At 50.2% G+C, this 27,410-nt stretch overlaps 1 protein-coding gene and 1 long non-coding RNA gene across 2 annotated transcripts in view; one reads left to right on the top strand and one right to left on the bottom strand.

The window, feature by feature from the left end:
• Positions 1 to 27,410, top strand: part of LOC138732447 (uncharacterized) — a 251,304-nt gene that overhangs the window by 29,383 nt on the left and 194,511 nt on the right. The window lies entirely within an intron of this gene.
• LOC138732425 (AT-rich interactive domain-containing protein 1A-like) lies at positions 2,621 to 26,153 on the bottom strand. Its single transcript, XM_069879038.1, is given in 17 exon segments — positions 2,621 to 2,698; positions 2,754 to 2,925; positions 5,614 to 5,635; positions 6,669 to 6,921; positions 8,850 to 8,946; positions 9,044 to 9,172; positions 9,296 to 9,448; positions 9,621 to 9,791; positions 10,117 to 10,249; positions 13,441 to 13,648; positions 14,467 to 14,676; positions 16,605 to 16,714; positions 16,801 to 16,946; positions 18,088 to 18,403; positions 18,940 to 19,107; positions 25,417 to 25,439; positions 25,996 to 26,153. Coding segments are annotated over 17 exon segments (2,547 nt in total).

Below are 27,410 nucleotides of genomic sequence, written 5' to 3'. Positions count from 1 at the left end.
CACGCTGATGGGGGCCGGAATGTGATTTATTTCCCATTTCATGGTTTCCCCCGAGGACCCAAGTAATCACTGTGAGAACATCTCGTCGCTGCCACTGTTTTAGTTCCATTTGCTCCCCCTCGTAAGAGCCATGTTTGATTTAACATCTTGCATTTATCCAAGATAATACTGAGGTGTTCTAAAAAATGTTGAATTTTGAGAAATAAATCTTCAGCACATCAATCTACATTGGGCAGCAGTTTGCACAGCTCTTTCCAAACAACACACAGTTCCACTATTCCTTACATCATTTGCTTGTCTAAGCATTTTGTAGTTCCATTGAATAAAGCCCAGTACCTGTTATGACGTACAAGGCTAACTTCATAAAGGAACTTCAAAGACAACTTAGTCCTAAAGAAGATATCTTACCTCTTCTTAACAAACACAGACCTAAGAAAATTGTCTGTAGAAGAAGAAAAGGCACATTAAGAAAACACCAGCCAGCATCAGCTGAAGTGAATAGCCTCCTTCTCCAGGCACCTACGCCAAGTGCAGAAAGCAGCACACCTCTGCTGGGATATTTTCACCAGGGAAGATTTTATAGCAGGAGTTCAGGAGAGCAGGGGCAGACAGTGGGCACTTGGAGCCAGGAGAGCTTCGCTGCTGTCAGCTGCCAAGCGGGAACAGAGTAGGAGAATCACCAGAGAGGTGGAGCAGAAAAAGGTTGGCTTCAATAGAACTCAGCCTTCTCTGATTGTTCCTATGAATTACAGAAGAGAAATATCATAACAGTAAATCATGACTGGCAGTGAACTGTTTTCCTAAGTACACTGAAGAGCACAGAATATAAGAATTTCTTCTTGCATCAATATTCCACGGCAATAGCTTTTCTCCCGAGGCTTAGAGAAATCCTTCCTCCTCTAATCCTGTTTTCCAGTGACAACTTAACAACCGAAATGGCAACAATTACCCCTTTCTAGTGCTAATTCACAAATTGCCAAGATTTTTTTTCCTTCCTGTTCTACCCATTCAGCAGTGCTCAGTATCCTCCTAGAGCATAAGTGTGAATGGTTCAGCCCAGTGGCACCTGAAGGGTTGGCATGGAGGGTAGAGAAAGATGGGAAAACACATCTTCCTAAATGGTATGTTTGTGGGGTCTTATTTCTCTTCTTTGGAAAGAATAATAGAGCCCCCCTGGATCAAGACCTCTTAGCTCAAGGCAGTGGTTCTTAACCTCTCCAGCCCCGCTGGACACCTTAGTTTTACAGAGTAGCATTTTCTGTAGTCTGCAATATACAGAATTCCTATTAATTTGAAATACTTCTGCTTGTATGAACTGTGAAAAATCATAATGCTGTTTAAGGATTTTAAACATTACAGCACTAACATATATTTATACATATACAAAGATAGATAGATAGATAGACAGACAGACAGACACGAAGTTTTTTATATATATATATACACACACATACAAATATATGTATTTATACAAAAAGGGGCAGCTGCCGCATTCCAGCTGGGCTCCTGGAGCTACAGAGAGGGCTCTGGGGAGAGAAAATGTGGCTGAGGCCTCAGCTGCAGAGTCAGGATGTGGAATCTCCTCCACGGCATGGAGCTGGCTCGGCTCCGCACCCCAGGCTCAGAGCGGCCGGCACAGCGTGACCGAGGGGGACACCGGCACCTGATGGCACCACGGAGCAGGGGGATTCCTGCAGGCAGGTTCCCTGTCAGGAGCGGGCACTGGTGCGCGTCTCGCTTTCCAGGGGAAGCTCAGCCCCTGCTCTTTCCCATCCTGACCTGGCTTTGCCCACGCCGGTCACTCATGTCCAGGCAGGATCTGCTTGAGCCGACCTCGGCTCTGGTCAGAGGGGGCTCCCGGGAAGAAGGCCCAGGAGTTCAGAGGCCAATTAAAGCACCCGGCAGCGGCTGAAAGCTCAGCAGAGCGTTTTGGCCAAGGCCTCCTTCCCCACTGCCCAGCAGCCTGACCAGTAACGCCTCGTGGCTACGAGCAGCCCTTGCAGGAACCTTGGGGGGAATCAGCAACTCACTTTTCTCTGCTCCTCCACACCCAGATGCCGACACCGCACAACAGGATCACAAGCACGAGGGAACCCAGGGTTACTGCTACACCTGTCCAGTATGCTTGCACGTCTTGGGGCCTGGTAACCCCTGTGGTGTCCTGGGTTGTCCCGCCGGCCACACCTGGAGGAGCAATTGGGAACGTCAGTCTGTCCTGTGCCCCTTTGGAGAGCTTGCAGCACCTTTGGTCTGGCCAGGACATTCTCCGTTCCCTCCCAGCGCTGTGCCTGGAGGTTTGCTCCCAGCCTTTGGACAGGTCGTCCCACTCACCAATATTCAGGAATCCAAGAGAGCACGTCAGGCTGCCTGGCCAGTTGCTTCCTTGAGAGACACGAACAAAACCCGTTCCCAGAGCGGGGAGTCTCCCCCATCCCAGTTCTCCCTCCTCCCTGGTGGGTGACACTGGGTGACCAGAGGCCAGCAATTCCCTGGTGTGCTGGAGGCCGGCATCGCCTCCGATCCTTTGGCAGGGATGGACACTGAGCCACTGCTCCCTTCTGAAAACACCTCCTTCTGCACAGCTTCCGTGTCTGTCTCTGAGAAAGAAGCAGGAGTCGGATCAGATGTAACCGTCCCCCCTCGGGTCACACTCTCTCGGGTGCGACAGCGTGGGCAGCAGCGGCACCAGGGGAAGAGCCTGTGGACCCACAGGGGTGTGGAGAGACGGATCTGGGTGGCCGAGGGACAATTACCTGGCACATCTGTTGACTGGACTGCTCCCGCTTCTCCATCAGGGACTGGCGCTGCCCGATGGCCCCTTCCCCAAGAGCCACCTTCTCCGCAGTCTCACGGAGACCTGCTCCTTCTGCATCCCAGAGGCACTTGGAGAGCATCAGGTTGGGCACCTCTTGGCGCTCCTCCAACCTGTTGTCAGATTCAATACTCCAGATATGCCTGAAAACCTGTTCTAACCAGGAAGCCAAAGAAAGAAGTGGGGATTTTGGAAGCCCCCTGGCTCAGCACTGTTCCCACGGGGTAGGAGCACCCGGACTCGCAGCTGCTTTTGCTCCCACCCAGTCTCAGCTGCTTCACATGCTTCTAAGCAGAACTGGGGACGTTTCCATGCCTTGTGACGGCTCAAGGGTGTGAAGCAAACCTACACTGGAGCCAAGCACAGCCAGAGAGATAGAGACCCCAGAGCTGGGGTGTCCATAGAATGATAGAATAAATAGGTTGGACTGGATCTTAAAGATCATCCAGTTCCAACCCCACTGCCATGGGCAGGGACACTTCCCACTGGATCAGGGGCTCCAAGCCCCATCCAACCTGGCCTTGGACACCTCCAGGGCTGGGGCAGCCACAACTCCTCTTGACTTCCAGGGCCTCACCACTCTCATGGTGAAGACATTCCTCCTTATACCTAGTCTAAATCTGCCCCTCTCCAGTTTATACCCATTTCCCCTCATCCTATCACCACAAGCCTTATGAATAATCCCTCTCCAGCTTTCTCTTAGGCCCAGGATCAGCTCCAGATCAGGTCCAAGCACAGAGCTGTGAGCCAAGCGGGAGGATGCGCTGCGGTCACTGCCTTTGCTAGCACCGCGACAAATCCCACTCTGGGAAGCACAGCCCAACATCCACCAAGTGCTGGGGACCCGCACGCTGGCTCTGCTGCTTCCTTCAGATGGGCACAGCCCTCGTGACTGTGACAAGCTGGAGAAATGGGCTTGTGCAAACCTCATGAGGTTCAACCAGAAGTATAAGGTCCTGCAGCCGGGTCAGGGCAAACCCTCAGTGTCGATCCAGGCTGGGGCCGAAGAGATTGGGAGCAGCCCTGCAGAAAAAAAGACCTTGGGGGGCCAGCGGGTGAGAAGCTTAACACGAACTGGCAATGGGCACTCACAGACCAGAAACCAACCGTGTCCTGGGCTGCATCCAGAGCTGTGGGACCACAGGGAGGGAGGGGATTTGACCCTCTGCTCTGCTCTGGTCAGACCCCATCTGGAGCCCTGCATCTAGTTTTGGAGTCCTCAGCACAGGAAGGACAGGGAGCTGTTGGAATGAGTCTAGAGGAGGCCATGGGGGTGATCCAAGGGCTGGAGAACCTCCTGTACGAGGACAGGCAGAGAATTGAGGTTGTTCAGCCTGGAGAAGACTCCAGGGAGACCTCAGAGCAGCCTCCAGCACTGAAAAGGTCTCCAGGAAAGCTGGGGAGGAGCTCTTGATCAGGGAGGGCAGGGATAGGGTGGGGGGAGCAGTTTGGGACTGAAAGAGGGGAGATTGAGATGAGATCCTAGGGAGAAATATGTTCTGCTGTGAGGGTGGGGAGGCCCTGGCCCAGGTTGCCCAGAGCAGTGGTGGCTGCCCCAGCCCTGGAGATGTTCAAGGCCAGGCTGGATGGGGCTTGGAGCCCCTGATCCAGTGGGAGGTGTCCCTGCCCAGGGCAGGGGTGGGACTGGATGGGCTTTGAGGTCCTTTCTAACCCAAACCATTCCACAATCCTGTGATTCTCCAGCCTTGGTGTTGAGGTTCTGTTAAAAAGAAACCAAAACAACAAAAACCAAAAAACACACTACAAGATTTTCACATTATCACATCAACCAGAGCTCGCAGAGTACAGACTGAAGTGATGAGAGAAGTTGTGCTTAAATCAACATTGTTGCAGAATGGCACATGCCCACAGACTTCCTATCTCCTAACTTGGTTTCAATATTTTTAAAGCTAAGGAAGCCCAGCACCATTCCTGCCTCTTCAGAAATTCATGTTGCCAGGCAAAGAACTCCAGAACTTCCAGCTGACCCTTCAGAAAAAGACCATGACTTCTAGGAACCTGAAGTTTAGGGAACACAGTCAAATGATGGTTCTGGGAACCAAGAGCTTCCTAGGAGAGGACTAGCAGGATAAAAGAAGGACATTGCTTGAACAAAAATTACCTTTGCCTTTCAAAAAAAGCTTTTCCTTCTTCTTTAACCGAACCTGGTACGGCTCAGCCAGCCGGCTCCTACAACTATCTGAGGATAAAGCTCCAGACTCGATGAAACACCCATGGAAATGAGCAGATTTGGACAGGAAGAACCTGGACTTTAGCTCTGTGCTGAAACCCCCTCTCCTCTCAAGTCAGAGTCCACACCAAGCTTCTAAGAAAACGCAAAGGAGATGAAATGGTCCATTTTATAGAGCTCAGAGGGAACCACCTCCCTTCTGAGCCTTTTCCACCCTGCACACCACACATCTCTGCCTCAGCTTCATCTCCTGCTACAAATCCTCTCCTACCTGAGCCTACGCAGCACAAAACAAAAGCCTCCATCACCAAAACAAGCCAAAGGGAGAAAACAAAGCCAGACCACACGCTATCAGCCTCCAAAGCTGCTGGTGGAAAGCACAGGACCTTGAAGGTTCTCCGTGCAAGGAGCCGACCTACAACATCACAGCACCAAGACCTGCCGGCACCGAAGTCACCTCCCTGTCCTGCTCATAAAAAAACCGCTTACAAACATCTTACCAAGATTTAATGTACATTTATTCTTAACACGTAGAACATATAGTTTAAAGATTTCATACTGAATAACTGATATTCATTAAGCCAAAAAAGGAAAAAAGGGAGGGATTTACATCAAGTTTTTAGCTACATCGTCTGAAATACAAATATGCAGAATTCATCACTGAAAAATCTCAATTGCGTTTCTTCATCAGGAACTTCAGCTGAACCTACAACTTTTTCACACCTCGATTAGAAAGAAAACAAAAAACAGGAAAAAAATACACTATAAGTTGATTGGCTGCTGAGACAGCAATGACTTTATCCACAGAGACCTGTACAGCATCCTCCAGGGAGGGATGTCTGGCAAGAGATTAAATAATTGTTTCTCGCTTTTGCAGGTCATCAACTCGGTAACTCGTCATACTATAAAGGGGGAGGAGAGGGGGACAAAACTGCAGGGGATCTCAGGGTATGTGCAATGTACAACGTCATATATATATACACACGTGGCAGCGCTTGGGCTGCGGCTAAAGGTTAAAACCAGTTCTAAGAGGTGATCTCAGGGTAATTCACACAATCAAGGAGGAAGGAGAGAAAGAGCTCAGGGTGTTGTAGGTTCACACATGATACTTTGGGGGAAAAGCCTTTTTCTTCTTTTTTTCTCCTCAACATTAACTAAAAACATCTTTAAAAACTACAGCTTGCTGCTGATCCAGCGGTTTTTGGTTTGTTGTTTGGGGTTTTTTTTCCATGTGAGACATTATTACAGTATGTTTACAGTTTTAAGGTGTACAGTACATGGAGTTCTACACGCTACTGCACAGGCCTCCCTCGGACAAGGTCTGTTCAGCACCGGTAACGTCTTGGTTCCTGCAAGACTGTGAATGTACAGCGATAAAACCACACCGAGTTCAGCAGTCACTTTTGTCCTTCAGAGTTTACCATTAAAAACAGTTATGAAAGCGGTGCCTGTCAATGTGATAACACGGCAAGTCGTTTGGTTTTTTTTTCCCCAAACTCACTGTAAAGGACAGTAACTTTGGTTAAAATAAAAAAAAGTCTTCTATGTAGACAGAACTTTGTCTCCTTTAATAAGGGATTCAGGACAAATTTGAAGGGCAGGGGACAGGGAGAGGGAAGGGGGAGATCTTTCCCCAAGGGAGAAGCAGGACAGCGCAGGGCAGACAGTGGATTCTGAGGTTCTGCGGCCCTCCAGCAGCCCGACGGTCAGCAGCAGGGTAGGTGCTCCCGTACTGGTTGTACAGGTCCTGCTGCGGAGACGGCTGCGCCGTTTGCTACTGGCTCGGCTGCTGGGTCTGCGCTGGAGGCAGCTGCTGCGGCGTCTGCCCCTGCCCGGCGCTGTACGGGACGTTGTACGTCTCCCCCTCGTGCCGCTTGGCGGGGGGGCCGTAGCTGCCATCCATCGGCCGCTTGTAATTCTACAGGGAGAAGAAAAACACCGCAGATATAAGATGGTCTGCTTGGAAACAGGCAACCCAAACCTCAGCGGGGAGAGCCGCTAGGAACCAGAGGATACGCCCCACGGCACGGCCTGTGAGAGGGCAAGCCTTGTCTCAGCGTTAGTCATGTCCAATGCAAAGCTGGATCCCCCTTTCAGTGGCACAAGCCAAGAGCAATTCCTTGCGGCTGGCTGGTAGTTCCCTTGCGGACTCTCCAGGGAAGCCTTGGGGGCAGGAGGTTGCCCACAGAAAGGATTTTCCTGTAGGAAAGGCTCAGCTCTACCATACGTTCACCACAAACCAGACTGTGCACGGGCCCCGATTTCCTTTCGCATCCTGGAATTTTATCAGACCTCATTTCTCTTGTATTTCCCAGAAAACAGAGGTTTCTGCTGAAGCATTAACCAAGATGTATTAAACACTCGCACTTCCTGCTTCTTCCTTTCCCGTAGATTCAAAACACAACCCTGAAAGGAGCCACAAAGATTCTTCCCTCCTCCTCCTTTTAAGTGCAAATGGAGAAAACAGTCAATTGCTGAGATAGAATTAAAACCTGAGCTCTCTCTTGCCTCCAAGGGTCGACCAAGCTGCTACACAGTCTCCTTGGAAGCTCCACGGTCATGACTGGCTTCAGATGGAGCTCTAGGGCTTCAAAGATGCCGAGCGCCAGAGTAACTCGAACTCTTGGCTTGGAGCCCTGTGGCTCTGGTTGCAGAGCCAAACTGCAGAGCAGTTGGAATTATTCTTAGCACAGCTCAGCAAGTGCCCTCTCCATGCTCTCCTAAACCAGAGGACTCAAAATTATCAGAAAAACATTTACGGGTCTTGGCACGGATACAGAGAGCAAGTCATACGTAAGGATTCTTGAAAGAGATTTATGTTCATTCGAACTCTGTCCTGAAACAAACCTGCTGGTTTGGGGAACAAGGAGTAGGAGGCAGCAGGGCAGTCAGGAGAGGAGGCAGGTCTGGAGCCTCTGTCTGCAGGTTCAGCAAGGCAAAGACAACAAAAAGCTCCGCATTGTGGTGCAGAATGACCCACAGCTCCCCCAAATGATCAAGAACTGACTCCAACCTCATCCCACCACTTGGGCCCCAAGCGTTATGGAGTTTGGGATGTTCCAGGGGGGAAGGGAAGCCCAGTAAAGCTTCCTGATCTCCTGCTGCCTGACCAGAACATGCACACCTGCCAACTGCACAGCCTCCGTTCTCAGAACGTTGTTTTGCTAGCACTGGGAACGCTAATTAAAGCTTATTTAAACTATCTGGAAACTAGGAAAAAGTGTCTCCTGTATAAAGTACTTAGTTCTACACATTCATAAAGCAAACACAGAGTCCCAAGCTTTTTCATCCTCCCCTCAACACAAATTTGAGTTGGACATTGAGGGGCTGGCGTATAGTTCAGAGACGGGAACGAAGCTGGGGAAGGGTCGGGAGAACAAGTCTTATGAGGAGCAGCTGAGGGACCGGGGACTGTTTAGCCTGGAGAAGAGGAGGCTGAGAGGAGACCTCATTGCTCTCTACAGCTCCTGGAAAGGAGGTTGGAGCCAGGTGGGTGCTGGGCTCTTCTCCCAAGTAAGAAGCGATGGGATGAGAGAAAACGGCCTCAAGCTGCACCAGGGAAGGTTTAGATTGGATATTAGGGAAGATTTCTTTACCAAAGGAGTGGTGAAGACCTGGCAGAGGCTGCTCAGGGCAGTGGTGGACCCTCCATCCCTGGTGGGGTTCAAAAAGCACGTAGATGTGGCACCTGGGCCATGGTTTAGTCAGCACAGCGGGGTTGGGGTAACGATTGGACTGAATGAGCTGTGACGTCTTTTCCAACCTTCAAGATTCTATGATTCTAAGAAATTTCACAGATTCTTCTGTCCCTCAGTCCAACAAACGAGAAGCTTGCCAACAACTCACCTGCTGCTGCTGTTGATACATGGTGGTTTGCTGGCAAGGGAAGGGGTTGCCGGAGGATGTGCCTTGAGCGGAGAATTGATTGCCATAGGAATCACGTCTGGAGAAGAAACAGATGCATTACTTGTGTGACCACTCTCACAATCCCAGAGCTCCCAAACCGGGCCGAGCTGCTGCTGGGAACACCCCGCACAGACCTTTGTTGCTGCTGCGGCTGCGGGCAGCGGCTGGGAGAATACATGCCCGATTCCGGGGTGGAAGGCATGATGTTGGGCTGCGGAGTTCCGCTTGCTAAGTTGCCCTCAGGTCCCCTGCCGGGCTCCGTCCTACAGGGACGCAAACACAAAGACCGCACACGTCCAACTTGAATTCACCCTCGCTCCTCAAATGGATCAGGAAAGTCACAATGGGAAGTGAAAGCGATCGTTTCACGAGGTTCAAGCACCCACCTCACTCTGTCGTAAGGACCTCCGTAGGAATAGTGTTGCCGCTGTCCGATGGCCATATTACCCATCCCTGGACCTGCAGCACGATTGTAAGGGTCACCCATACCACTGTTGGGGCCCTGCCCTGAGGACATGAAGGGATCGCTTCCTGGAGCCGAAACACGGAAAGAACCACCAGTAAACACATCTTTCTAAGGCAGACGTAGACAGGCCCTGTCTCCTGGGGAAGGAGGGCAAGCAGAAGGTCTCCTACAGCTAATTCCAGCATAGAGAGACAGGGATTAGTACTCAAGATGAGGGAAAGGAGCACACGAGGACCTCCTCACCTTTCCTCATACTGCTGTAAGGATCTTTATTTGGCTCATAAGACATGCGACCCATCATGTCAGAGGTATTCATGCTGGGCTGGTACCCTGGATTTGGAGTCATGGAGTTCCGCTTTTGGAACGTAGGATCACTACCATCAGCAAAGGCATCCTGAAGGCCCACCAAGTTACTCCTGATCCAAAAAAAAAACCACAACAGGATTATAGAGGTCCACCATGCTCCTCAGGATACCTTTCCCCACGTTTTTTCTCAGGTGTTGCTGTCCCCTAGGATCACAGTCACGCTCCTCCAACAAAGTCACAAAGAACTGCCCTTCTACAAAACTGTCCTTGACCCCAAACCCAAAGGAATCACTATTCTCACACAGATCCAGAGCCAACGGTGTTGCTGTAAGCCATGAACGAAGGAGCAAAGCCAGGGAGCCCCACCACAAGAGCCATCTGTGGTAGGGACCCAGCAGCACCCTTGCAGTCACACTGGGAGCGATGGTTTCATACCTGATGCCTGGCAAAGGGGGCATCTGGCTGTGTGGCGTAGACGCTGGAGTTGGTGGCTTCAAGTCTCCTCCTTCTGCCATGGAGCTGCTGGTGGACTGAGGCACCTGAGGGCCCTGCATGGAGCCTGAACCCGCTGCAAGAACAGAAACGCATGAGCAGAGAGCCCTCCAAGAGACAGAGATGAACCACGGCCAAAGAAGTACAAGGAGCAAAACGCTGCAAGGAGAACCTGGGCCAGACTTCCCAGAAGAACCACGTGCAGTAGCATAAAGCTGAGAGGACATGTTTGCTCTCATTGTGACTTTATTCTTTACCACGTTCTTTTACACAAGGCGCCACCACCATGGCACCATGTTGTGCTGCCCAGGATATCTCACTCCAAAGGCTGATGCTCTACAGTGCACCTTCATGTTCTCTTTCTGTCGAGAAAGAAGGCGGGTTTGAGCCCTCTCCTGGAAGCCCGAGCCCTCTCCTGGAAGCGCGAGCCCTCTCCAGGAAGCCTCACCATCTTTTTAGTGATAGAAACTCCAGGATGTAAGCGGAAATCACCAAGTTAACTCTGAACAAGGCTCTGCCCTTCCAGAGGGGTTAATTCATGCAGGTCAATTCAAGCACCACTCCCAAGGATTCCTGGAACAGGGAATGCCGGAGATGCCAGATCTTTCACTGAACAACCAAACCCGTCCAGCAAGTTCCCTGGCTCCATACAGGTTGCTTTACACTACAGTAAGCTTTCATGAAAAAATCTCAGGCCATCATGTGTGATCCAGCTGTGCCACCGGCTCGAGGAGCTCTCCCTGCCCCAGATCACTGTGACACTGCCAGCTCTCAGGTTCATACACTCCTCGCAGCTGGCAAGAGCTGAACTCTTCATTAATGTTTCCATTAGTTACCATCCCCAGCACGCGATATCCCTCGGCTTCAGCCCTGCTGCTTGATGAGTCATTTCAGCTCTTCATTAAAACCCACCGAGGTCACGTCCAGGCCATGTTTGTTTACACCCCACCTTCCTGGCACCCTGTCCTCTTCTTCACGGCTCCCTCCCAGCCCGGGGAGGCCTTGGCAGAAGGAGGAGCAGAGGCAAGCTCAGCGGGGAGTTTCATTCATGGGCCCTCCCCGCCGTTCTCCTTCCCGTTCAGCTCCACTCGCTTCCCCCAGAAATTCACCGTTTGGAACGCTGGCATCGGCAGGAAGAGGCCTCGAGACATTCCCCACCTCGCTGCCAGTTGGTGCTTGTCCCCACCCCCTGCTGTCCCTCCCACTCACAAATTCACACACGCTTGGAGCCAGGCCAGTTCCATTACTCTGGGAATTAAAACCCAACGGCAGACTGATTCCGCACCCCGGGGACGCGCCGCAGTTTGTGAGCAGGAACCCAAGCTGGGCTGCAGGAAACCCGCGCCACGTGCCTGCGCGGCACCACCCGGCCCAGCCAAGGCCCTTCTGTGAATACGTTTGGGTTTGGAGGGTTATGAATGCACACTACATGGAAAACAGCTCCAGCACCGAGACCTCTACCTAGAGCATTATCCTGCAAGGCCTTTGGATGCTCTGCAGCCTCAAAAAGCGGCCAATGTGGAATCATGCCGCGCGATCCTCAATTCACAAAGTTCCAAGGGCCACAACAGGCTGGAACGAAGGAAAATCAAAACCAATGGATTATAAAGTCTGCAAGAAGCACAAAGTGGTGTCTGCGTGGGATGCCTCAGCCCTTTGTCCAAGTGACGGGACTTCAAAATCACACAATCATGGAACAGTTTGGGTTGGAAGGGACCTCCAAGCCCACCACTTCCACCCCTGCCATGGGCAGGGACACCTCTCGCTGGATCAGGGGCTCCAAGCCCCATCCGACCTGGCCTTGAACCCCTCCAGGGATGGGGCAACCACCACTGCTCTGGACAACCTGTTCCAGGGCCTCCTCACCCTCACAGCAAAACATTTCTTCCTAAGATCTCATCTCAATCTCCCCTCTTTCAGCTGAAAACCATTTCTCCTCATGCTATACCTGCACTCCCTGATTAAGAGCCTCAGCTGCTGTCCACTTGGCTTTCAAACAGGGAAGGCTTTGGAGTCTGGAGATGAAGTTGAGAATGCGATTTGTGTTGTGTACTACACCCTCTGTTTGGGCTGATCCAGAGGAGCGAGAGAGAAAGGAGGAAAAAGGAAGCAGAAGAGGAGGATGAACATGGACTGATACAGCTTAAAGGATCAGAGCAGCCCTCCAGTACTGAACGGGGCTGCAGGAAAGCTGGGGAGGGGCTCTTGATCAGGGAGTGCAGGGATAGGATGTGGGGGAACAGTTCACAGATCACCTGCACCACGGCCCTTGAAGGCAGAGTCACCACCTTCACACACTCCTGTATTGGCGAAAACAAAACAAAATATGATGCACCACCTCATCCATCCTGACAGGCATCTTGGCTGACATCCTACAAGTCCCAGGCTCCAAATGCTCTGAACATCTTTGTTCACCTCCTGGCATCTCAGAGGGCAAGAAAGTTTTTAGAAGGAGGTGGGGATGGATCTGTAGTCTAGTTTAAGCAGAACTCAGACACCGCTTTAGACAGGTCGCTCTAATGACACACAAGTTGCTTTATCTCACAAAATACACCAGGTTTGGAGCTACACCAGGACAGGCTTCCTGACGAGCGAAACAACACGATTTAGTTCTTTATAAAAACCACCACTCTAACTGAGCAGATAAATGTAGTTGCCAACAGATTATTCGGACAAGCACGCTGTCGATCAAGGGCTTAGCGGGGCTGAAACCCAACTGCAGCACAATCAAAAAAGGGTTCATTATTCCCCTTCCTCAGAAGCCAGACAAAGGTAATGCTGGGTTTCTGAACCAAAAAGGCATTTTTTGCAAAAATTACAGGAACTTCACAGCAGATAAAGCTTACTTCACGTATAGGAACAGGTTCCTGACCAGAAAAAAAAGCATCTGAACGTTTTACTTAGAAGACAAAGTGGAAAATCTGAAGCTTAAAGGGTTGGCAAGCTCAGCAGTGATTCAAGTCATGAACCTAAAGCAAATAAGACAGAGTGGATCAGACTTCATGAAGACCAAAATGCACAGCAGGCACTGTTGGCCCGGACCTCACGTCCTCCTTTAACTTCTGCATTGAACACTATGCTTAATTATTCCAAAACCGGAGCCTCCCATCAAATCTGAAACAGCAGTTCATTTGAAAGGGCTTGAATTCTAGAGCACTCAACCCGTAATAGGCTCGTGGAGCTCTCTGGGCACAAAGCCTCCAAGTTCTCACTGTCTCCTCTGGCGCAAGCATCCATTGCACACCCTAAACCCAAGTCTGAACTCACCTGGAGACGGAGGCTGGATCTTCGTCTGAGATTTCTTTGAATCGGCAGCTGCAAAGATATCCGGAGGGGGGTCTTCACCTCGCTCTATCTTGCACTTGAAGGCGTAGAGACACTGGATGTACTGCTTCTTCAAAGAACTAGCTGCGCTGCTGGACGTGCCCACGTTGAGATTGGCGGCTAACTCACACCACTTCTTGTTTTTGCTGACCTGCACAACCAACCAAGAGGCTCTAAACTCAATATCCAAGTTCCTTCTCCTCCAATACATTTTCTAGGAAGAAAGCAACACTCCCCAGCTAAAACAAAGGACGCTCTAAGGGCTAAGCAAGGCAGACACAGTTGTGTTCAAACTCAGAACTATTAGTAAATTCTCTTCCCCACCTAGAGATCATTTGAATAGGGACAGACTGCAAATCAAATTAGCCATGAGATCAGTTGACAGCCTGATGCAAAGTCAATAGAATCATGGGGTGGTTCAGGTTGGAAGGGACCTCAAAGCCCATCCAGTTCCAACCCCTGCCATGGGCAGGGACACCTCCCACTGGATCAGGGGCTCCAAGCTCCATCCCACCTGGCCTTCAACCCCTTCAGCGATGGGGCAGCCACCACTGCTCTGGGCAACCTAGGCAAGGGTGTCCCCACCCTCATAGGAAAACACTTCTCCAAGATCTCATCTCAATCTCCCCTCTTCCAACTGAAAACCATGCCTCCTTGTCCTATCTCTGCACTCCCTGATCAAGAGCCCCTCCCCAGCTTTCCTGGAGCCCCTTTCAGCACTGGAAGCTGCTCTAAGGTCTCCACGGAGCCTTTTCTCTCCAGGCTGAACAACCCAGCCTATTAAGGAAGCATTAAAAAGCATTTTTAAAATTATTATTAGCATTATTTAAAAAAGTAAAAGCAAAATAAACAGGTAAGTGGGAAGCCAGGGCTACCCCAGAGCTACAAAGCTACTTTGAATCGTGTGGCCCATTGACTTGTGACTGCCAGACAGGAAGCAGCTCTGACCACAGACACCTGGTCACCCACCTCAGTCAGTCCTCTGATCTCCTTCTCTGAGATGCAGAGCCGGTAAAGGACCAAGGACTTCCTGCCCACCGCTGGCAGATTTGTCATGCCCATGGCCTTCTCTTCAGTAAAGGCCAGGTAACGATCGACCCAGAGCTTCCTCTCGGGCTCACCACCCAGCTCGTAGAGTTTGGTGATCTTCTCATCGGTTGTAGTAGAGGAACTGGACTTCTAGGAGAAGGAAAGAGATACCAGCACTGAGCAGCACAAAACCAGCTGGCTTACAGCAGAGAGGGTTTCAAAAAGGCAGTCAGGGAAGAGCTCCAAGTTCTGCTCAAGAACAGCTTTATATTAGACCTACACTTGTATCAGACGAACATCAGGCAGGCATTATTCGACAAAGGTATCTCAAAAATCAGCTGCTACTCAAGGAATTCACAGTTTTCAAAAGTGAAAGGTTTCAGGAATGCCACAGAAACCAAACCAACCTCAAGGAGTCTTTGCAGAGAGCCATCTCTTTGAGGCATCCTTTGTGGGCTCATTTGCTAAATACAGGAGAAAACATTTAATTCAACTGCAAAGGAGTTTCCCCCTGGCTACTGCACCCTGCCAGGGTGAGAGCTGCCTCTGGTCAGCCTCTTCTCCTACTCAAGAGGGAGATGCATGCCTCAAAGGAAAGCTAAGATTTGAAGCACCTGTGACCTCAAAGCCCCTCCAGTTCCACCCCTGCCATGGGCAGGGACACCTCCCACTGCATCAGGGGCTCCAAGCTCCATCCAACCTGGTCTTGAGTGAGAGGTGTCCCTGCCCATGGCACAAGATGGAACTGGATGGGCTTTGAGGTCCCTTCCAACCCAAACTATTCCATGATTCTATGATACTAAGAAGCCATAACACGAGCAGAAGTGAGAGATCTTCTCAACGTTCTCGCAGGCAGCTGGTAGCACAAGTATCAAACTTCCAGAGCATTTGCTGTCCTTCAAGTAGAGACTATGGGCTCAGAAACTGCTTGTTTTGCTGGCTCTTTTGAGACTGGTAGCAGCAATGCAAAGAAAAACATTCCCTGAAGAACCTGTTTGCCTCCCTCTTCTGGCTTTAATACAGGATTAGGAAGAGGTTTGTTTGGGAAACAACTGTAACACTTTAGAGTCCCACCTCCCAGCTGAGAGATGAGAACCAAGTAGCTCCAAGCCTACACCAGAAACAAACCCCGCGTTGTTCACACTCCTTTTGGCAGTTTCACTCTGGCAGGTGATAATTCCTAATACTGAATCATTTTGCAAGTGTAATTGATTGCTCCCAAAGGGCTGGGAAATGCTCCTCTTCATTTCTCAACGGTTTATGAATCCAGAAGCAAACCTCTCAATTGTTCCCTCATAAATCCTAAAAAACCTCTTGTAAACACTGTTGAACCACTGTTCCAAGATGGATCTGTTCTAGGTACAGTTCAAGCCCAGCCAGGGCTGGCCACATCAAGTATAATTCAATTTTCCTACACTGAGCACTTCAACAATGCGGTTTTTACCTTTACACTTTGGATTCAAGCCACACACTACACTGATTAGGTATTCAAAGGACCCGGGGACTTGGGAAAGGTGACCCAACAGGTCCACCTGTGCAGGTACCTTCTCCCCACTTATCAAAGGCCCAAAAGTGCAACGAGAATGTATAAATAAAGTGTGCCAGGCATCCATCAGGAATTCTAGAGAGGCTTGAACTCTTGAGTCACAAAGAGGGGAGGACACAAGAATTCTGATAGAGAAGTCCCTTTCCTGGCCTTAATGAGGGTCGGTGGGTATGGCAGCCTCACCATTCAGGCTCCTCCACAGAACTTATTACACCTGGATTTAGTGGTTTATTGCAGAGCCCTCTCCAAAACACACTTGTCAAGACAATTATTTCTTTGAAATGAGTGTCCTACTCACTCATCACACTCAAGTTAAAATCCTGGTTGCAAGGAGCAATCGGATCACACGCTACAAGGACAACTTCTCTACAGCGAGAAGTCTGTTCAGGGTAAGGAGGAGGAACCCAATCGTGTTCTCTCAGGAACCACAGTCACCACTAGACAGATGCACTGTTCCAGTTACTGTGTCATGGTTTTATCTCCCTGGATGCTGACAAGGATGGAAGTCATTAGAAAAACAAAAACATTTTACCTTTGACTTGGATTCTGCTTTGGGTGTCCCATCTGCCTTATTGTTCAATTTAGTTGCGGGTGTTAATTTGACATCCCCAAGGCCTATCATTTCAGGGCTTGCTGCCATCCCTAGGAAGTCAGAAGAATCTTTAACACCGATTCTCAATATGGGACAACGAAATCAATGCAACATTTGACAGATGGTACCGGCTTACCTGCAGAGTTATTAGCCATGTTCCCACCCATCGGATAGGGCGGGCCCTGGGGGTTCATCATGCCAGCCATACTGTTAATTCCCTGTCCGTAAGGAGGTCCAGTGCCCATCATCCCACCTTGGTTCATGTTGGGATAACCAGGAGGCCTAGAGAAAGCAAGGATAAAAGACATTCACTCCAAATACTGAGCATTAAGACCTTGTCCTCAAAAGAAGCAGGTTTGCTAAGAGAAGTCTACAAAGGACGTGGAGAACTGACTTTCCCCAGCTTCCTTCTCCAGCAAAAGACCAAAGATCAGGTGCTACCTGACAGTTCAGCTGTCCTAGAGTCTCATTCTCAACAGAAAAGGGGATGTAAACTAGCTCGCAAGAGGGAGCTCAATTCTGAACCTTTTCACCATCGGTCTTGTTCTGCTGCACCCGTAAAACAAACTTCATTCTAGTTGTTGTCTTTACAGGGAAGAACAGACCTGCAAATACCTCAGCCCTGTGAGAAGAGTTTATTTGTAGAGATCATAGAATCATAGAATCATAGAATAACCAGGTTGGAAGAGACCCACTGGATCATCGAGTCCAACCATTCCTATCAAACACTAAACCATGTCCCTTAGCACCTCGTCCACCCGTCCCTTAAACCCCTCCAGGGAAGGTGAATCAACCCCCTCCCTGGGCAGCCTCTGCCACTGCCCAATGACCCTTTCTGTGAAGAATTTTTTCCTAATGTCCAGCCTAAATCTCCGCTGGTGGAGCTTGAGGCCATTCCCTCTCATCCTGTCCTCTGTCCCTTGGGAGAAGAGCCCAGCTCTCTCCTCTCCACAACCTCCTTCCAGGTATCTGGAAAGAGCAATGAGGTCTCCCCTCAGCCTCCTCTTCTCCAGGCTAAACACTCCCAGCTCTCTCAGCCGTTCCTCATAAGGCCTGTTCTCCAGCCCCCTCACCAGCTTCGTTGCTCTTCTCTGGACTCACTCCAGAGCCTCAACACCCTTCTTGTGGTGAGGGGCCCAGAACTGAACCCAGGAGTCAAGGTGTGGCCTCACCAGTGCTGAGTACAGAGGGAGAAGAACCTCCCTGAATATTAAATATTTCCTAAGTATATCATTAGTGAAGAATTCCAAAACCCTGCTTGTCCAAGCGTTAGACTCTTAAGATTGATGAACAAGTCTCCAAGGTGGGCAAACCTTCCAAGAAAAGTATGTGAAGTCTCACTCAACTTTTGGGTTATTCCATCCACAGCTCTGAAAGAGAGACGCAGCACAAGAAAGGGACCAGGAGAAACCTCGTTCCTCACCTGGTCTGGATGGAGTTGGCAGCTGCGTGCATGGCAGTGGCGGCCACTTCTTGTGCTTTGCGATTCATGCCAGCGGGCGGGGGACACATCCCTGTCCCCACCTGCGGCGGGATATTTGCCATGTTGGGTCCGTAGGGCCTGTTCCCCATGGCCGCGTGGCTCATCCTCCCGGGAGGAAGCCCGCTGTACGGCGGCACACCCGTCTGCCCGTGCATCTGGCTCCCTGCTCCCATCGGGTTCATGCTTCCTCCCATTCCCGGACTGGGATAATTGGCATTGGACATCGCGTTGTAGTTTGGCTGCCTGGGAGAACCTCCTGAGCAGATAAAAAGAGAGAACGACAACATCGCTCTACCAGTTAGTTTATGAATCACCATAAAAAAAAAAATCTTCTATCAGCAAATATTTAAAGATCACTAACAGATGAGGGGGAGTGTTAACACCTCAACAAAAAGTCAAAGTACTTGGATATAAGCCACAAAAAAAGGTGTTTTGACATAGCCAAGCAGCAATATCGATTCAAAAGCTGCCTGAAACTCTCCCAAAGCAAAACTGAGTGGAGGAGGGGATTTGAAAAGCTCACTCAACCCTTTTCCTTCCCCTCCAAAGAAAACCAGCCCTTCTCATCTTTTACATCGGACGTACGACCTATTTTTAAACGAGGAGGAAGGCTCCTAGGTTTAGAACTACACCTAGCCCTGAAACCACTGTATTCCATCCGTCTCAACACAAATGAAGCACAGTTCCTTCCAGCTTGGAAGGAGCACACTGTTTTGTATAACCCACACATGAAGAAGGGACAAATAAAGCCAGTTTATCAAGGACAAGAGCCAGGAGCTGACTGTGCCTCACCTTGAGGTCCGTACTGCCCACCCTGGGCTCCATAGCTTCCCATGGAGTTCTGCTGGTACGGCCCCATTCCAGCGTGCATCTGGCCTCCCGAAGACTGACGGGGAGATAAGGCTGAGCCAGGCTGGGGTGAGCTGTACTGGGGCATCTGAGGGTTCCTCTGCATGTAACCTGGTCACCCGGGGAGAGGAGCAAACTTATTAGTGCAAAGTATCCAGAGGTGCCTCTGGACACACACGTTCTTAGGGAACAGCAACCCCTGGGAGCCACTCACAAACCCCTTTCAGCAGCAGCCGAGACACATTTTACAGCGGTTGCTATTAAGGAGACAGCGTTATCTGCTAAGATAACAGATCCAATTTCCTGGTTTATCCAGAAAAAAAAGCCCTTAGTGTCACAGGAGCAGACAGCACCACTCTAAATCCTGGGGGCTTCTCGTCATCGCTAGTTTTCGTTTGCTTATTTGCCTCCTCAGGGTGACAACTTTCAGCCAGGAGAACTGAAGCTTTACCTGACTTTCCCCCCACATCAACCTTATTCTCTTAGGGGGAAAACATGCAATATTTTTGTGAACGCCCCTCATTTTGAAGCTTAAGGTCATGGACAAACAGCATTTGTAGAAAAGCCAGTCAGAAGCCAGAGAAAACATCTTAGAAGCCACTCTATGAGCCTGGATGGAACGGTAGAGGCCAACCAACCAAAATGAGCTCAATTTACTGCAAGGTGCCTAAACATTCAGAGGTTTTAAAGGGGCAGCTTTTAAATGCTACCTCACCATAGAATCCACGTTATCAGGCCAGGCAGTTTTTAGTTACACAGCTAGCTTTACAATTAAGTCAATTCCTCCCCACTGGCCATTGTAATTCACTCCTCAGCTGCACAAGGCAGCCCCACTAGAAGATCATAGAATCATAGAATAACCAGGTTGGAAGAGACCCACTGGATCATCGAGTCCAACCATTCCTATCAAACACTAAACCATGCACCTTAGCACCTCGTCCACCCGTGCCTTAAACACCTCCAGGGAAGGTGAATCAACCCCCTCCCTGGGCAGCCTCTGCCACTGCCCAATGACCCTTTCTGTGAAGAATTTTTTCCTCATGTCCAGCCTAAATCTCCCCTGGTGGAGAGGGGAGGTTGGACAGTGACATTGGGAAGGACAAAGGGGGGGTTCCAGCTGCATCACATTCCGTGGTTGGCTGCAGCAGAACCATCTTGTCTATTTTAACAGTTGATCAAAATGCTTCTACAAACACCGGCAAATGCTACGTTTGAGCTGAAAATGCCAGTCTGTCAGTGGGGTGACTTAGCACATCGCCCGTCCTTCCTCCTCTCCATTACTGCCTCTGTTAGAGATCACTTCCTGCACAGCTATCTTGGAGGTAGATTTGTTCAAACATTACCTTCCTGGAAAAAAACCCTTTGTTTTATTTCAATGAAGGCTAAAAAACTGCCTAAAAAGCCTAAAAATAGCGTCTAAGATCTCTTGCAATTTTCACTGCCTTCCATTGTAACATCAAAAACGTTGCTCATTTACGCAGCTCCTTGTTTTCTTTTCCTCCTGGTCAACTTTGACAAAACCCACATTCCTCCCGTGGAAACCACTGGAAGTGGGAGTAAAAAGACAGTATTTTCAACATTTTGCATTAAAAAGCATCAACCAACACAAACAACCGAGAGCAAAACGCTCCTCTCCCTGGGACTCGCTGCACCTAATTCTGCCTCCGGTGTGAGACCCACCTCTCAGCTCCCCTCTGAGTAGTGAAGGGATCAGAATGTCCAGAAGCCAATTCAGTCCAAGCTAAGATGAGACGGTAAAAAACAGTATTTCCCTTAAACACATTAAGGTATTTTTAGTCTGAATCGCCAAATGCGGTTTTCATCATCACTGAAACAAAGCTGGAGGCCAAACCCCTTTGCAGGAGATTTTAAAATCCCCACCCCAAGAGCTCGTGGCATTTCAGAGCTATCAAATCCTCAAGCCCAGAGGGGCAGAGCCCAAAGCTACAGAGATGAGCTATTTCTATGCTCAGAGGAAAAAACACAATATAAATGTACACCAAAGAAAATATAAGCCTGAAAGGACAGATACACAGCAACGGTGCAAGGTGAAACGTGAATATCCCCTTCCATTAGCAGGAGTGAGCAGCCTGCTTCTCCGAGAGGCAAAGGAGAAGGTTTGCCTCCAGGATCTGAGAGGGGTCACTGGAACCAGGAATATTCATACATGAACCAGGCAGAACGAGGGGATACAGCTTAGTAACGCCAGGCAGGAAAAGATCTGCAAGATGTGAAGCCAAACAATGTTAAAAACAGTTTGAAAATTACCTCCTAACCCACCAGCTAACGACCTTTAAAGCTGATCTCGTCAACTTCACTTATGCATCAAGGCTTAACCTAAGTACTGCGAGTCATTTAAAAACGCTGTTTTAATTAAGCAGGTTAATATAGGGTTGCTTTAGACGTGTAAGCGAGGGATCCCTGCCTTGCTAGCGCACCATCATGGACCTCGTACCCAGGAAGACACCAGCCTTTCAGCTCTGAGATCACAAACAGGACCATCAAAATCAACTGGTGAAGTGACTTTCACCTCTAAAGATCAGTAAGTTTTACACATTCAAACAATAAAGCCATTTCCCAGCAAAGATGCCAGCACAGCAGCGTTTACCAAGTGTTATCCAGCAGGACTAAGTTTCTTGGAAGCGAGACTGATGCAAGGGGAAGGTGAGAAGCCAGGACTGGAACGCCTAAAAGCAACCAGCACATCCATAAGGGACTCTTTTCAACCTATCAAGTCATTTTTTTCCCCATCTATCAAGTAATTTTCCCAGGATGCCGACCGTCAAGGCACAGAGTAGAGTTTTTAACCAAACCTGACGGGTGCCATCCAGCTCCCATCTACTCAAGAGGGGAAATAGAACTCAAGGCTACCCATAAAATGGTCTGTAGAGAAACAGAGAAGCCTTTCAAATAGAGCAAATCTCATTGAAGTCATGGAGTCCCGCTGCCGGCAGCAGGTTCTGGATCGAGCCCAAGAGGAGAGGGCCAGCAAGGTTTTATTTGCCTCCCACAGAGCATCAGGAGGGGACCTGGAACTAGACGGTGGCCCCAGGAGAAGGGCTCTCCTCTCCCCTCCTCCCGCCAGCGCAGCCAATCGAGCCGAGCCGGGAGGTGAGGCTCCACAGCGGTAACTCTGCCAACTTGAAGGAAACGTCAGGGGCTGGAGAATTTCCTCACGTGTTTCCAATGTGGTTTCTATGCATTTTATTGCTCATTTGCAGATCAAAAATGCTGGAGGGATTCCAACTATTTCACACAGAATCTCACACTCCCGGCTGGCTGCAGCCCCAAAGCCTGAGTTTCTTCCCTTGAAACACTGCCCAGTGTTACTTTGGGATGTGACCTGATAGCGGAAGCCCACGGGGACCCTGAAACGATAATCGTTCCAGCTGCGATTGGTTGCCCAGCGCTGGCTGATGCCAGCACGGGTTTGTCAGTGCTGCTGACAAACAGGGACTCAGCAGCTAACGCCTCCTGCTCACACCACAACAAAAACCATGCCTGGAATCACACAATCCGGTACCCAACGGAGGAGGCAGGGAGTTCTTCCGCCTCAGGGAAAGGGTTGCAAGTCCTGGCATGACCAGCCCAAGGGAGCCTGATGCTGGAAACCGCCACGTTTCTTTTCTATGAAAAGAGGAACCACCAGTTTGCTATGTGATAGCAGCTGGTTTGTTAAACAGGGATGAAACAACAAGAAATACTTCACATCAAAACCTTCGAGGAGAAGGGATTGAAGGCTCCGCTCCAGCCCAGCCCACCGAGCCTCAACAGTGGGAAGACTGACCAGAAAGCAAAGGGATCCCCTCGCTGGGGTTTGCAGCCTTCCCTGCTCATTGGAGAAGAGGAGGCTGAGGGGAGACCTCATTGCTCTCTCCAACTACCTGAAAGGAGGTTGTGGAGAGGAGGGAGCTGGGCTCTTCTCCCAAGGGACAGGGGACAGGATGAGAGGGAATGGCCTCAAGCTCCACCAGGGGAGGGTCAGGCTGGACATTAGGGAAAGTTTTTCACAGAAAGGGTCACTGGGCACTGGCAGAGGCTGCCCAGGGAGGGGGTTGAGTCACCTTCCCTGGAGGGGTTTAAGGGACGGGTGGACAAGGTGCTGAGGGACATGGGTTAGTGATTGATGGGAATGGTTGGACTCCATCATCCGGTGGGTCTCTTCCAACCTGTAGATTCTAGGATTCTATGATCTCCAGCCTAAGAGTGGATGGCGAGGGAAGGAGCCGGACGACGCTGTCAGATCACTAGATAGCACTCAAGGAAATGATGATCAGGAGACGAGCATGCGGCAGAGCTTAGAAATTCCATAAGGCCGGTTGTTTCCATACAGGCGCTCACAAGCAAAACCAGAGAACAATAGCTAAATTTATTCCCTCATTCTTTCTGAAAGGGAAAAAAGCTGCTTCATTGCCTCTGACTAATCGAAACACCTACTTTCTATTACAATTTCATTTTCACTGCAGTTTCTTTTCCACTTAATTGAAGAACTATCAACACTTGGAAATCACAAGCTTGTCCTTTCCTTCCCCTTTATTTCCACACCCAAAATACCTCAATCTCCTCTATCACAAATTACACAGCTGACTGGCAGCAATTTTGGGGAAACGGGTAGACTTGTTTCTCCTTCTAAGGCACAGAAAACAGAATCTTGCATCTCATGCTTCACAAAACACTTTAGAGATAAACACAAAGAGACCTGGAGATCTTGCCATGCTCTGTCCGCACCAAACTTCTCATCCAAGGCAGCACCTGGCAAAGCTGACCTGACATTTCCACAGATCATGGAATGCTTTGAGTTGGAAGGGACTTCAAAGCCCATCCAGTTCCAACCCCTGCCACGGGCAGGGACACCTCCCACTGGATTAGGGGCTCCAAGCCCCATCCAACCTGGCCTTGAACCCCTCCAGGGATGGGGCAGCAACCACTTATCCAGATAACCTGGGCCAGGGCCTCCCCACCCTCACAGGAAAATATTTCTTCCTAAGATCTCACCTCAGTTTTCCCTCGTCCAGCTGAAAACCATTCCCCCTTGTCCTATCCCTGCACTCTCTGGGTGCCCTCAGTAGCACCATGTTTTGGGAGCGTGGTAGGGACACCTGAGGAGAACAGGATCAAAGAGTCGATCGCATCCATCAGGAAGGCTGCTCAGGTATCAGGCCTTGGAAAGGAAAGTGCCTGTGAGGGACTAGCGTGGGTTGGAAATGACAGACTACAGTCACTTATTTATTAAAGAGCCTTTCTCTTCCTTCTAAAGGTTTTTAAGTACCCCGCTTCACTCTGAGGACAAACTCCAGCCCCTTCGCAATGCTACATCACCCAAGAGGCAGGAAGCTCCCCTCTTTTTGCCAGCCATAAGGATCTTCCAACTCCCCAGCAGTGCTTCCTCTGGAAGGCACTTTCATCTCCAACATGTTCAATTTAGACTCCAAAGCGTTGAGTTATCTCGGCATGTGATGGTGCCACCATGCCAACCACAGCAGCTTGGGTGGGCAAAGTACCGGAGCAAAGGCAAGAGGCTGAATAATCACAAACTTAGACAGGCGTCTGCTCAGTGCAACGCTTGGGATTTTGAGACAATTCAGCTTTTGGTATTGTTACCTGCCTCTTTGAAACAACCGAGTGACAGAATTCCTGAAATAAGCAGAAGGAGGAAAGATTTTAGGAGAGAATAAGGTTTCGAAGGTACCAGAAATTAACTGGTGGCAGTGGCAGAGGGCTCTGCACAGCCCAGACTGGGCCCAAGTGCTCCTGCCTGATGGATCTGGCAGTCCTTTCGCTGGAAAAAGCTGCTAGGGAGAGAGCTGAAAGCTGGCAGCTCCTTTCCAAAGTCCTCCCAAAGCAGGGATGCAGTGATGGAGCAAGCTGAGGGGCTACAGCTGAGACCCTGGACACTGCCAGCTGGGGTGGCTCTGGAAAAAAACATTTGTGTGCAAGGATCTGCTTGCAAAAATGCACCTGCTGACCCAGGGAGCATGGAGAAACTGCAAACACATTAGGAAAGAACTGAGGGAATTCTCCTTTCACCCTTCCTCAGCGCAGAGGAAGGGGTAGCATAACCATGGAAACCTGGCCCATGCCAGACATTGATGTATGCCCAGCGCTACCCCTTGGGCCAGGGTGCCAGAACAGTCAATTCCTAAAAGTTGCCCCCTTCTCCCCCTTCTCCTTTTTCGCCCCCTTCTCCCCCTTCTCCTTTTTCGCCCCGCTTGCTCCCTTCTCCTTTCAATACACATTTCTATTTTCTCATGTAAAATCCTATTCAAAACCATAACCAAACCCAGTGACACAGCTCCTCCTCCAATTACCCGGCCTTGTTTGAAATCACGGCATGAACTTTGGACCCACAAGGGCGCAGGCACCGGCCCATCCGAGCCGCGCAGCCGCTGCAGGACGGAGCAGAGCAGCCAAGCCCTGGGCCCCTGTCCTGTCCCACATTTGAGCTTCATGTGGAAGCAGTTTTCTCCAGGGCATTTATGATCGTGCACGTCTCCAAGACGAGTCAATCCAGCCCGCCAAAAGGAAAATGATTCCCATGAACCAAAAGCTCAGCTGTGGCAGCGTTTAACACACATGAAGTGCTGTCAGCTGAAGTTAAACACCTTTGTTTTCCCCTGCGACTGCCCCACGCAGTAGCTGAAGGTCACACCACCACGGGCTTTCCCTCCCTCACATGGTGCAGGACCTCTGGCAGGTTAAGTTTGAATGGAAAGGGAAGAGGTCGAGGTTAGTGTGCCCGACAGACTGACAAGAGGCTTCCGCACCATTTCAAGTGTCTCCAATGACACCAAGTCCGCAGCAAAAAGGAAGGGCCAAACTGATTTCCCTGCTCTACAACAGCGAGCTGCTCAAGAGCGAGGGTCACCAGTGAGGTGCGTGCTTCAGCAGCCACGGCGCAGGGAGTGGCTCCGTATTCCCAGGCTGCGGCAGCGCAGGGGATGCGTGTGACGGGGCACACGGCTGTTGTTCAGGATCCCAGACCAGAACTGGTCACCCTACAGCAATTTCCTGATTAAACACTGACCCGCCTTCTCACGCCGGCCAGGCTCAAAAGAAAACGAGCCTGTCCTCTCCCGAGCAAGCTGCCAGGCGTCCCTGCTGCCCACCTCCACACGGAGGTCGCCGTCTTCTTTTTCAGCAGTCTCCGTATCAGACATCGCTCCTAAGGAAACGAAAGGCTGGGGGTTAGGGGAATCTGTGCGAGGCGTGCAGGCAGGAAGCAGAGCTGAGCAGCTCGAGACCAGAATAGAAACAGGAATCGAGCCCGGCATCGAGCGCAGCGCAACGCGCTGCCGGCACAGGCTCCTGCGAGGCTGCATCGGCAGCTCCACGCGGCATCATCTCGAAAGGGATGCTGATCGGAGGCAGAGGGCTCCGCGCAGCCTGGATTGGGCTCAGGAGCTGCGGCACGGGGTGGGGAGTTTCCTCCTGGAGCACCGGGGCGGATTAAGCTCCATTCAAACCCAGACGAAGGGGCGGGAGGAGAGAAAATTGCCACATGGACAAATAGCTGCGCAACCCAGAGAAGCAGGTTGCAGTGTGAAACACGTCAATGGGGTGGCTGGAAGGTGAGGGTCATTTTGCAAGTGGCAATCCAAGCCCTTCACCACTGGAGAAATTATTAGTAAAATTAAGAATTAAAACAAACACACACACAGCCTTCCCAAGCAACCACACAGAAGTGATGGTCAGTATTGCACATACAATGAAAAGCGCTGGCAGAGAAGCCTTGGCCAGGAAGAAAATATTTCCAACTCCCAATATTGGCATAATTTGGGATAAACACCTTCCTATCAGCATAAAACACCATTCACTGATCCTGCTAATCCCAGTGTTCCAGGTCCTGGGCTCCCCAGGGCATTTCTCTGCACATCCCTGGTGATGCCCGGGCACCCAGCGTGCAGCCACCCTGCTCTGAAATGCACACAGCTCTACTCCCTCTCCAGGCAAGCAATAAGACAAGCTCAAAAGGCAAAATGCAAACCAAACAGAAGCATTCCGACATGGAAAAAGGAAATAAAAAATAGTTAAAAGGAGCCTGAAGTGACCAGCAAGTTCAACTCGAAAAGGTTCTTTTCCCCTCTCCCAAAACAGATAGCCAGAATGATCAGTTTTGAGCTCAAATAATATCAAGAAAGGGTTCCTTTCCTGGGCTGCCCCTCCCTCGGCAGCACTCTCAGCTCTCTGCTGTGTTTCTGCCTGTTGCAGCGATTATTTCCAGGTCAGGGCACGCAGCTGACAGAGCTCAACTTTATTCCACTCCAAGAGCACACAAGCTGAAGTGACCACTTTGGAAGAATGGAGGATCCAAACGGTGCTCCCCCAACAGCCTCCTGAGTACCCAAATTCAGAACCTACCTGGCTTAAGAAAGGAAGAGGCAAGCAAACACAGAAATACCCCACGCTGCTGGGGA

The sequence above is a fragment of the Phaenicophaeus curvirostris genome, chromosome 31 (genome assembly GCF_032191515.1).
Source record: "Phaenicophaeus curvirostris isolate KB17595 chromosome 31, BPBGC_Pcur_1.0, whole genome shotgun sequence".
Classification (NCBI taxonomy): Eukaryota; Metazoa; Chordata; class Aves; order Cuculiformes; family Cuculidae; genus Phaenicophaeus; species Phaenicophaeus curvirostris.
This window is presented reverse-complemented; position numbering and strand designations above follow the sequence as displayed.